The sequence below is a fragment of the Chelonia mydas genome, chromosome 9, assembly GCF_015237465.2.
Source record: "Chelonia mydas isolate rCheMyd1 chromosome 9, rCheMyd1.pri.v2, whole genome shotgun sequence".
In the NCBI taxonomy this organism is placed as follows: domain Eukaryota; kingdom Metazoa; phylum Chordata; order Testudines; family Cheloniidae; genus Chelonia; species Chelonia mydas.
Genome location: NC_057855.1, coordinates 39796697 through 39809144, shown reverse-complemented (window position 1 = coordinate 39809144; position 12448 = coordinate 39796697). Strand labels below are relative to the sequence as shown.

At 40.2% G+C, this 12448-nt stretch overlaps 1 protein-coding gene across 1 annotated transcript; it reads left to right on the top strand.

The window, feature by feature from the left end:
- Positions 1-2513: 2513 nt before the first annotated feature.
- Positions 2514-11750, top strand: TRIM42 (tripartite motif containing 42). Its single transcript, XM_037909171.2, has 5 exons — positions 2514-2929; positions 4941-5647; positions 7210-8042; positions 8759-8986; positions 11620-11750. The coding sequence occupies exons 1-5, from the start codon at positions 2574-2576 to the stop codon at positions 11704-11706; spliced, it is 2211 nt and encodes a 736-aa protein (XP_037765099.1). The 5' UTR covers positions 2514-2573; the 3' UTR covers positions 11707-11750.
- The last annotated feature ends 698 nt before the right edge of the window (positions 11751-12448 follow it).

The following is a 12448-nucleotide window of genomic DNA, read 5'->3' as shown; positions in this document are numbered from 1 at the left end:
TCTCGCTGGAGTCTGGATTTGAAGTTTTTTTGTTGTAAGATAGCGACCTTCATGTCTGTAATTGCGTGACCAGAGAGATTGAAGTGTTCTCCGACTGGTTTATGAATAATTCTTGACATCTGATTTGTGTCCATTTATTCTTTTACGTAGAGACTGTCCAGTTTGACCAATGTACATGGCAGAGGGGCATTGCTGGCACATGATGGCATATATCACATTGGTGGATGTGCAGGTGAACGAGCCTCTGATAGTGTGGCTGATGTTATTAGGCCCTGTGATGGTGTCCCCTGAATAGATATGTGGGCACGGTTGGCAACGGGCTTTGTTGCAAGGATAGGTTAGTGGTTCTGTTGTGTGGTATGTGGTTGTTGGTGAGTATTTGCTTCAGGTTGGGGGGCTGTCTGTAGGCAAGGACTGGCCTGTCTCCCAAGATTTGTGAGAGTGTTGGGTCATCCTTCAGGATAGGTTGTAGATCCTTAATAATGCATTGGAGGGGTTTTAGTTGGGGGCTGAAGGTGACGGCTAGTGGCGTTCTGTTATTTTCTTTGTTAGGCCTGTCCTGTAGTAGGTGACTTCTGGGAACTCTTCTGGCTCTATCAATCTGTTTCTTCACTTCCGCAGGTAGGTATTGTAGCTGCAGTTTCCACAGTATGCGTCCGATGAAGTGAGCTGTAGCTCACGAAAGCTCATGCTCAAATAAATTGGTTAGTGTCTAAGGTGCCACAAGTACTCCTTTTCTTTTTGTCAGTGCAAAGTCAACCACTCCCTTCCCATGCCAGTGAATGACATCAGCATCAAAGTTATCATACATTGTCAAAAGCATGTTTCACCAAGCTCATTGATCTAGCCACAGGTCTCCATCCATTTTGGAAAAGTAGGCCAGGGGCAGAGCCTTCGGGAGACACCATAATGACCAGGAGCCTGTCAGGAGCAAAGCTATTTCTGTGTTTGTAAGAGCAGTACAGTCTTAATGTCTGGTAATCAGGATCTTTGCTGTTTAGGTAAAAAAGAATGCATATTCATTAAATGTGTAGATCAATCTGTTAAATATTTGTGTGAAATCACAACATTTCTGCAGCCTCAATGGATATAAGTTGCGCCAGCTTTCACGGTCATCATGTAGACCAGAACTGAAGACCTTCTCCGGGGTCTGTCTGGCAGCAGGGTCCTTCCAGGAGGTTGGAGCAGGATAGCTAAAGAAGAAACCAAATTTCAGGATGGGAACTATGATAAAAAATCATCAGCTTTGTAAAGTTTGCCAGGAAAAGTTTTCTACAACAGAATGGTCTTGTGGTGAGGGCACAGAGCCAGCACTTAGGAGACCTAGGTTCATTTACTGCTTTGCCACAGACTTCCTGCATGAACTCGGATAAAACACTTAATCACTCTGAAAATCCAGCCATTCCCCATCTGTAAAATACTGATATCTCTTTCTCCCGCCCTTTGTCTGTTTTCCTATTTAGTCTGTAAGGTCTTCAGGGTCTCTTGTTTTGTATGTGTACAGCACCCAGCATAATGGGGCCCCATATTTGGATGTGGTCTCTAGAGGAGACCTTTAATGCAAGCAATAAATTGTAAGAACTGAAGCTGGTTGGTTCCAGAGCTCCTTGCATTGTTGTATTAATTTTTTTAATAGGCTAGACCATACTGCCCTTGCTTTTTTGGTATCAAACAGTGTTTGGGATTATTCCTTGAAAGATGGCAAAGGAACGCTAATTGTCAATATGAGGCACTGAAATGACTGGGTATCATGCAGACATAAAAGGCAGAAGCTGAAATTGTCCCCTCTGGAAAAGTGCAGGGCACTCTTCTCTTTCCAAAGCCTTTATATCACCATCCAAAGTGATGGGAAGAAACTGCAAGAAGAGGAAGTTAAACAGGATCAGACTCTGCCTTATTTTTGGAGAGTCGGGTAGGGGTAGAGTGGCTGGTCGTCTGCCCTGAAAAAGAGAAGCCTTCAGAAAATGCTTCTCTCCTACATACCTTTGAGAAGGTAGGTGGAAAATCCTCATGTTTTCTGTGGCGCACTGGATCTACATTGTGCAGCAAGACACCCTGTATTCCCGCAGTACCTTAAAAATTCTGAGGCAAATTATTTCAAAATATAGGCTTTTACTAACTCTAAATATGTGCATGAATATACCAGCAGCACAATATTACTTGTGTTTATTTTATACTGTATTCTATTTAATGTGGCTCCCAAATTTTCAACACACTAGAGAATTTTCTGTTGGAAATTCATAAGCGCCATTGGCTGCTGGATGAAGATGTAACTTCTGCCAGCTCAGAGACTGTTGTGTTGGGTGCCAATACAAGAAACAGCAAAGGTAGATCTTAGTAATTGTGACATATACATGATGTAATCAGCACATCACTTACATATGCAAATATGATTGTCCTTAGTTAAATAGCTCCTTGTGACATCATTATTCCTAACTGGAATGCGAACCATTTATCCCAACACAAAGCCTGAGTCGTCAAACCGGTCTCATGTGTTTTAGAAGTGCTACCGTGTAAAGTGAGGATAGGGTTCAAAGGATCAGTGAACCTTCTTCCGAGTGTCTTGTGGAGCCATGGCCAATACTTTATGCCTAAGTTGGCCATGTTGTCTGGGCTGCCATTGCTGCCCACCACTGGAAAGGACTAATGAAGGATGCTGTTCATGTTGGCGTTTCCTTTTTACTGCGGAGCGGAATTGCAACTGTTTCCCCTGCCCATATGCAGAAGGCAGAGCTTGCCAATGTTGTCACTGCTCATGTTCAGAGAGCCCAAATTGCCGTTGGTGCTGCTGCTCCTGTTCAAATGACCCAGACTGCAAGTGCTGTTGCTGTACCACTGATGAGAACACCAGCTGTCAGTATTATGAGAGCAGATGCTGCAGGAATACCATCTACGCATCATACCTTCCCAGAGCCAGAAGGAGACGTCAGTAAGTGCATTCAAAGAAGGAATCTGATTCTTTTTTTTTACATATTACATTACAATGGATATGCTGCATGGGGGGGGAGGGGCGAATCAAAAATGTTCTCAGTGTGACCAAGCTGGGCATGGAAAGTAGAGCTGAAGTAGTGGGAGGATGGTGTTCCCATCCAGGAAAAAAAAAATTTCCATGCCTGAATCAGGAAGAAAGTTTAAAAAGAAAAAACAATCAAAAAATATTTGTGAATCCCAAACCAAAACCCAGACCCTGAAGATTTATTTCAGTTTGGATCAATTGAAATGTTTTGCTTCAATAATTTCAAAATGCGCCATTTTACTGTTGACTTCCGCCCCCCTTTCTTTTAACCCCCATGAAGCATAAAATTTCAAAACAAAGTTATTTTGTTCCAGAAAACTGGAATTTTTCATTTAGAAAATATAAGCATGAAATGTTTTGACAATTTCAAAACATTTTCTTGACATTTTTTCAAGACAGGACATTTATTGATCTGTGAACAGTTTTGGTTTTGACAAATTGACTTTTTTTTAAGTGAAAAAAATGTTTAACTGAAAAATTCCCACAAGCTTTAATTGAGCAAAAGCCTGAGAAAAGGAAAGAAAGAGGACTGTACAATGAGAAGGGACACATGTTTGATAAAGAGGAAAGTGAAGTGAGAGTAAGAGAAAAATACTGACTAATGGAAAATGGTGGTCAGGGTAGAGGAGTAGAGGAAACTGAAAGTCAACTGCATAAAAATATTGTGAAAAGAGTGGAAAGATGGGATGATAATAATCTTGGGGTGGGAGAGGGATGGGAAAATGTCAGTACTAAACATAGGTTAAATTGAAGAGCAGACAGTGAAAAGAAATTACTGCAATGGTATGCCTAGGGCTCTAAGAAACTAGCCAGACCAAAGAAGTGGTAATGATTATAAAGATTTAGACTGTGAGTGGAGAAGAACTGATTGATCTTCAGAGATACATGACCCATAAGTGATTCTTGCCTTTAAAATATGTAACTCTGGCTCTGAAAGTGGGGGAGACAAGTGGATAGAACAAGGGCAGCGCTGGGAAGAATCTATTTAGTTAGTGATATTACACACATTAACTTATATACGGGGAGGGGTTGGGCAACACCTGAGGGGGGAGGAGCAGCAGTTTTGGAGTGTGTAGGGTGGGAGATATGGGATTGAAAACAGCAGCAACAAGAAATGTAGTGGTGAAGGCAGTATTGTGGAAGCAGGGAGTGGGTACAAGACTGTCCAACCCAACCAGGTCTACAGCAAAAATTGAATGATGAGGCAGTGATTTTATCTCATGTTTCTGGTGACTATGTTAACCACTTGAGCTTGTGTCATCTTCATTGGAATTATGATGGAGAGACAGTTGACCAAGATTTTCAAAAGCACTTACAGAGCAGAGAGATTTACAGAGCACTTTCTGAAAATCAGGCCCCGTTAAGGCATCCCAGGCTGGGCACTGCAAAAATTGAGACACCCACAACCACCAGCCACTTTTTAAAACTTTTGTCCACAAAGATCCTTGAGCTGGCAATAGGGTTCCATTATGAGGTCGATTTTGATTCCCCTTGTAAGGCAAAGGATAGTTAGATACAGTGGTTAAGGTACCTGTTTATTCTACTATTCACATGAATCATAACTCATGATAGTAATTTTAACAGGCAAAGCATATAAACAAGAAAAAGAGATGGAGCAAAAAACAGGTGCTGGATGGTGACATTTGTGTAATAGCTGCAACACTTGTGGTGGTGGGGAAATGAACATCTTGAAAAATAAAACAGGCAGCTTTGCATGCATTGTACACACCTGTAGTAAATGTGCAACTACTACCATGAACAGAAACACTCACTTGTGTGCAATGCTGGCAGAACAGAACACAGTCATAACCTGTTCCTTGAAATAAAAATCTTGGAAAAACAAAAATGGATGAGGTTGTACAGCAGAATTGTGTACATTAGAATCTATTTCTTAGTGAGTATCCAATTTTTTTTTTGTTTTCAGTTCAAGAGTTAGCTTGCCAACCTTTGAAAGTAAAAGTGACACATCAATCATTACACTGGAGAGGGACGCATCAGGACATGCTTTTCGTGATCAACTCATTTGTCCATTGTGTAAACAACTGTATCTCTACCCATTTATGCTACCATGCAACCACTGCATTTGTGAGAAGTGTATAAGTAAAAGCAAAGCCCAGGCTGAAGTAACTGAGAATTTCTTCATCATTGTATGCCCAGTGTGTGTCAAAGCACACTGCCTCCCCTACACTAATAAAACTCATCTGAGGATGAATTACCTGAGGGCCAAACTGGCTAGGAGATACATGCGCAAACATGGCTTTCTGAGGTGGAGATTTGACAAAACCCAAGCACCAATCTATTGCCAAGTTTGCAAAGAGAAGACAAAGAAGGCATCCAAGAGATGTCTCACATGCCGGCTGAATTTTTGTAACGAGTGTCTAAGGTTATATCACAGTGAGATCACCACTCAAGACCACATATTTACCAAAGCCTATCGAGAAGATCAAGGAGAGTGCTGTTGTTTACTCCATCCCAACTCAAACCTTTCTAAATACTGTCTAGATGACCACGAGCTAATCTGTGAGTTCTGCAGTGACTCCCTGCACAATGATCATGAGATACTACCCTTGCCAGTGGCGTGCTCAAATGAGGCTGCTTCACTCTTCAGTGCTATTGCCAAGTTTAAAAAAGGTTCCTATGTCAGCTTTTCTGCTTGTTTGCACTGTTTTTAAAAACTCTGATGTTTGTCTTTAACTGGCTGTGTGATTTTTGTATAGATAAGGTAATATTGTTTCCGCTGGACTCCCCGAAACACACTTTCAGCAACAACTATTTTAACGAAGTTCTTTGCAAATTTCCTATCCCTCTATCATCTATCAATTGGAAATTTGCAAAGAACTTCGTTAAAATAGTTGTTGCTGAAAGTGTGTTTCGGGGAGTCCAGCGGAAACAATATTACCTTATCTATACAAAAATAGATATATACAAGTTTAAAGCACATTAACACATGACAGCCACTGAAAGGATGTGCTGTGACAGATAGGAAATCAACACAAGGCTTCACTGCTGCAGTCATTAGCAAGTCCTGCCTGGGTGCTGTATCGGTCAGGATTTATTGGAGTTCCACAGCACTATGGCTGTGCTGTCTCTCACAGATGTGCCTTCTGTCCTGGGGTGGTCCAGAGCCAGCTAAGTCAGATATTCCCTCACACTTTAGCGGTACAGGTGTGGCATCTCTCCAGTCACTTTACACTGCCAAAGTACCACAAAGGGCTTATAGTATGGGCCAGAAATTGACCCTTACAGTTTAAAAGACATAAGAGTTTATGGATTTCCCACCTTCCCACATTTCCTTGCATCACCCTCCATCCACCTCATAATCCTCAGCACCCCTCATCAGGTACCCTGCATCTCTGACATTCCCCTCCATTCATCCCTTTCCTTTGCCTACCCAGTGCTCCCCACTTCGAGACCAGATACTCTATGCCTCTCCCTCCCAGTTACTGTTTTCCTCATCAGACCCTCTCCCAGAATTCTGCCCCTCCCCTTTTCCCTCCTGCTTACAAGTGAATTTATATGTCTAAAACTTTTTAACCAGGCTATTACCCTGGCACCAGATTCTAAATTCAAAGGGAGTTGCATGGCTAAATCCCTATAACAACCTTTGAAAAGACAGATGGGTGGAATAAAAAGCAAAACAAGAAACTCAGATAACTGCTGCTGTTTGCTAGTGTGGTTTTCATAATAAGTAATACTTTGCACTAACATGGTAAATTTCACAAAGATTACTCTGGGCTTTATGATCACTCATAAATTAAGCTTGAAGGTGAGGTATATAAGCATTATCAGATCTATTTTACAGAAGACCAAATTGAGGCGCTAAGAGGATGAGGCCAAATTTTTTGAATTTGGATATGTAAATTTATGCATCTAAATCCCCACTTTGGCATCTAAAGAAATGGCCACCTAATTTTCAGAAGTGCTGAGCTCTGTCACCTCTCGAAAGTAGGTCATGTCTATTGAGGCCCCTAACTTTATCCATTCAAATTTGAAAAGTAATCAATCATTACTATAAGGACACTTAGCAAGCAGTGGCACAACTGAGAGTAAAGCATCAGAATTCTGATTCCTTGTCTTATGTTCTACCAATCCTGAAGTCCCTCTATGCTATACTAGGCCAGCTTGAGTCCTGCTAACTGCTACACAACATGTCAATGGGATGTTGAAATAATTGGCTTGATTTTGTTTTACAGTCCGATATGGGGTCGATAATGACCTAATGGAAATCCTTTTGCTAAAGAACAATTTTAAGACCTACAAAGAAACTAAGAGAAAGGAGATCAGAAATGGATTTCTCAAATTACGGAACATTCTCCATGAAAAAGAGAAGGAGATGATGGAATTGCTTGAGAACATTGAACTTAAAAAAGAGCAGGGAATTATAGAGTATGTGGCACAAACTTCCAGAAAAATCTCTCAAATGGATAGCCTTATTCAGTATTCTAAGGAGGCTTTGAAGGAGGAAAACCAGATTGCATTTCTGCAGTCTGCAAACCTTTTGGTAAATGAAATAGAAGTTGTAGTTACTAATATTTATCAGCCCAGCGCACGACTCAAAGAAGACCCCATTCAGAACCTTAAACTCAACTTTGAAGATCTTTCAGCCAACTTGCATGGCCTTTTCCAATCACCTGTCAGAATGAAGCAATCAGCGGATAAAGCAAACAAAGCTCCTTATCCCTGTAATTCAGACATAATGGTTCTAAAGAAAATTTCCAGTACCCATTCAGAAAAACATTCAACCATGATCCGAAGTCCATCTTTATCAACCTTAAATTCACAATATGAAACAAGAGTGATGAGGAAAGAAATGTGTGGAAGACCAAATTCCACACCTCCCCCTCATCGTAAAGAGCATAATGAAATGTTTGCATTTTGGGATGCATCTACTCAAGTTCCAAGAAAAGAAAGAAACCATCAAAGCTGCAGTATCATTCACAATCCAGAACCATTTGACAATGGATCATCTATGGTTCCAGGCCTAGTTATCATCTACCAGACTCTTGTATATCCAAGGGCGGCCAAAGTAAGACTTGTGTTTATATTAAAAATGTATGTAGACTAGGTCCTGGATGGTCCTGGTCAAATTGGTTTTCCTTTTAATATAGCTTAAAACATTTATTTTGTGAATGAGTAATGCTGATAAAGTTCATTGGGAAATAATAAATAAGACACTGAACCCATTGTAGTCAATCGGGCCATTATGAGTATTTACTATATGAAAGGTCCAGTACAAAGGAAGTAGATGTATTTTAACATTAAATACTGGCATAAGAGGGCATTGTGGGTGTGGATTATACAAAATCAAGTTATGTTTTGCTTAGCATCTCTCAGAACTGGGTCCTATTTGAGTGATTTTTAAAAAAAGTTTTTTTTTTTTACGTTTATATATTAATCGGCTCTCAGCACCTATTAGAAGCCCAATTAAATGAGTTGCCAAATAAGTCATAGAAAGCGCTAAATGCTTACACCAGACATCAATTTCAGTGTGAGAGATGAGTGTGCTCTGAACTTCCCAGAAGCTGCTTCCATTTTTCAAAATGCAATCCCACATGTCATTGCCTTTCACTTATTACATGCTTTGTTAGGCATGTTTTAATTTTTAAATGCAGAAGCAGCAGTAAGATGGTGGCCTGTTTAAAAAAAAAAATTGAAATGAAAATAAAGAATAAAATAAAATAAATAAGAAAATAAAACAAAGAACATATAATTGGACAATGTAGATCTTTGTTTCCTCCATAGATTTACTGGACATGTCCCACAGAAGACGTGGATTTCTTTGATGTAGAGTTCTATGAAGTGGTTTCTGTTAGTCCTGATAACATTGTCCAGACACAATTAGCTGGAGAACTGCATGGGATAAAGCATCAGAACCTTGAGATACATAATCTGGATCCAAACACAGAATATCTCTTTAAAGTTCGTGCCATCAATATAAATGGTCCAGGTCAATGGAGTGACATTTGTAAGGTACAGTAAAATCTCTGTCCCTCTTTCTGTAGTTATTTTGCCTTTCCATCCTCCTATATTCAATTCCAATTCTTCTTTGTCTCTATCCATGAACAAGAACACATGTCATGGGGTGCTGTCACAGGAAAGTGATTCAGCATACTAGCCCATAATCCTGAAAGGTACTGGGTTTCTCCACAGATTATTTTTTCTCATCCAAATTTGTTAACAGTAGAGCAGCACCATGATTACAATCTTCATGCAAGTACATAATATATTTTAACTAACACTGTGACGAGGGGCCCAGTGTCCTACGTGCTGTATGGCCACACAGAAAGAGATAGTCCCGGTCGCCAAAGTATTTACAATCAAAGAGAATTAGACTGACAGTTTCAGAATGTCCCTCAGCACCCTTGTCAAATGCCTCTCTTATTATGGTTTTAAAGAAAAAAAAAGCAAGATTTTCAAAAATAAACACCTAATTGTCACAAGTGCTGAGCACGCAGCACCACACACAGATGTCACCTCTGTGTTCTAAACCTTGACCAAAAACATGTATTCAATCCATTTATTTTTCCACTAGGAACCATTATACATACAAGAGCAAATCATCCCAGCGCAGAGAGCCAGTAAAAGGCTCTGTGCACCATTTGAGTCCCAATAAAGGGTTTATGTGGGACTTCAATACATAGCCCTTTGCATAAGTGCTCTGTGAAAGGGTGGATTTCAGTCTGTAGTTCCATGCAGAACAATCTCCCTTCTTGCTTCCCGGTTTCACTTCGCAAAGTTTTATCCTTCCAAGGCTCCTAGTCCCTTGTCACCTGGATTTAGTAAGAGTCTAGCTTTGAAATGGCACTCAGATAACTCACTACGTGAGTGCTAATAATAACACTACCTCTGGACCACCAGAACAGCTCTACTTCCCATACTTAACATATTCAACACAGTATTTTCTTTTTTATCTGACACACTGGAGTACTATATTGATTTTTCTTTTGAAAACAGTTCTTTCTCCAGGCAGCAGAGTTGTATTAATATTCCAGAGAAACACAGGCTTGCTTAACATCTGCTGTAATTTACATAAGCAAAGAGTTCCATGGTAAATGAAAATGAGAAAGCATGCTTGACAGACATTTATAGATCTTTTTTAAAAATAACTTACCACCATTCTTTTTGCATAAAATTAGAATGTTTTACTTTACCAGCTGCATGGAAACTTCAAAGAGTTACATTCTCATGGTGCATTTACATTAAATATAAGACGTTTTATTTATACAAAATAATAAAATATTTTCTGACATATCCAATTATCCAAAAAGAATTGATCAAAGACATATTATATCAGGGCCAGATTGTCCCAGGCTCTATACCCACACAAGAGTCACAGATAATTACAGTCTCTAAGCTGTAGGAGCACAGGATCTGCTCCCTTCAGACATCTTTTCTGGGAAGCACATTGTCCCAGAGGTGAGGCATTCCTCTCCTACCTCAAGCCTATGGCGCAGGTTGGGCACGCTGGGGGTCCTGAAGGATGGCACAGACTGCATACTACCCCTGTACATTAGGAACCATGGGGAGGGATCACTCTGTATTGCCACCAATCACAGCTGTGCTTCAATTGCCCAGTCTAGTCCCTAATTAGAGACGTGGGTTGTTTAAGTTATTTTCGTCCTTGAGAAAGGTCCTAGGTTAACAATGAAAATTAATTTTGCTCTGTGAACGTAACAACTGCAATGCAGCCCGAGGTAGTGTAAGGGAGGCTGCAGATGTGACTCCACCCCATTCTAGCAAGGCTGCTTCTAGGGATGAAGGTCAATTGCCATGCCCATTTTTAAACCTGACTGATGAGACGGCTAACTTGGCAACTAATTTGTTTGAGTTCTGATGGTATTTTTTGTGATTGGACACTTGTCCACGAAGAACTAGGGAGGAGCTTTTCAAAAGCACCTCAGGAATTTAGGATCACAAGTCTCAATGACTTTCAATGGGATTTATGCTCTTAAATGCCAGAGGGCCTAGATCTTTAAAGGCATTTGGGTACCTAACTCCCATTGACTTCAATAGACAATAGGTGCCTAAATACCTTTGGGGAACTGGGACTAAGTGCTTTTAAAAATCTCTCCCTAGCTGACCTGCAACTGGCACTTAAAGGCTGGTGCTAGGTACATCTCAAAAATAATTACATTGTACACAGACTACCAAACAGCCACCATCTGGTGATAAGAAAAGGAGTACTTGTGGCACCTTAGAAACAAACAAATTTACTTGAGCATAAGCTTTTATGAGCTACAGTTCACTTCATCGGATGCATTGGCTTTTGCTCACTTTCCACTTGCCCTGAGAGCCAGATTTTCAAGAGATCTACTTCCATTTAGGCAGCAAAGTAAGTGACTAGATTTTTCAAAAGAGCTCAAAATGGGTTCTTTTGAAAATCTGGCCATAAGTGGTAGCTGAGCTGTTCTGAAAAATCTACCCTCTATTGTGGGTACTGAGTACTTGAAAATCTGACTCTGAGCTCCACTGAAAATGTAGACCACATTTTGAAGAACTCTATTACCCCATTATTTAACACCTGAGATACCAAGTCCCTGCAAATTGTATGTATTTTAAAATATTCCTAACTCTGAATTTGTGTTCTTTTTCCCCAATTCCAGGTAGTTACTCCAGATGGGCATGGGAAAGCCAGAGGCCGATGGGGCTTGCTGCGGAGTATTCAATCTGCTTTCTTTAAACAGCTCTAAGCTTCAAAGAAACAAGACAGTATGTTTTGTTTTTAAAGAAAAGGTCTGAAAAAATCTACTATATTTTTGACTGAAGCTAGCATGCAGCCTAAGATCTGAAAGTAAATTCTTCAAAATAACATCTTTCTAATAAATAAATATCTCAACATTGTCTTTTGCCTTCTTTAGTCTAGAAATAGCACCAAAACATGAGGAAAATTTTGTGCTCTACATGAAAATATAAAGTGCAAATCTCAGAAGCCAGCTCTGTAGTGCATAGCACCTTTAAAGAAAAACTAATACAAACTGACTTCTTCATTTTCATTGCAGGAATCTCCTACGTTAATACTTTGATTATTACTTCCTAAGCGGCCAATTCTGAACTTGTTTATAAATAGCTATATGGGCCATCAACACACTTTACATGGTACTAATGCACCTCATAAAGCCCATTCTACAAAGATCTGTAATTTGTGCCAGAGTTCATATCTCACCCTGCCGCCTCTATTCCTGGACCGTGATCATGCACAGTGCAGAGTGAGAGCGTTAGGTGCAAGATAAAAGGTGACAGGCTACACAGGGTTGGTATTAATGAATGTAGGAGCGCATGACCACAAAGGTACTCATCCCTAGTAACAAAAGCAAGGACGAAGAGGGGAATATGTCCTTCTGCACTTCAGTCACATGCTGAGGATCATGCTCACTTTACCTGAAGGTCTTTTACCTGAGGGTCACAAAAGACTGGGCAACTAGTATATTGTTG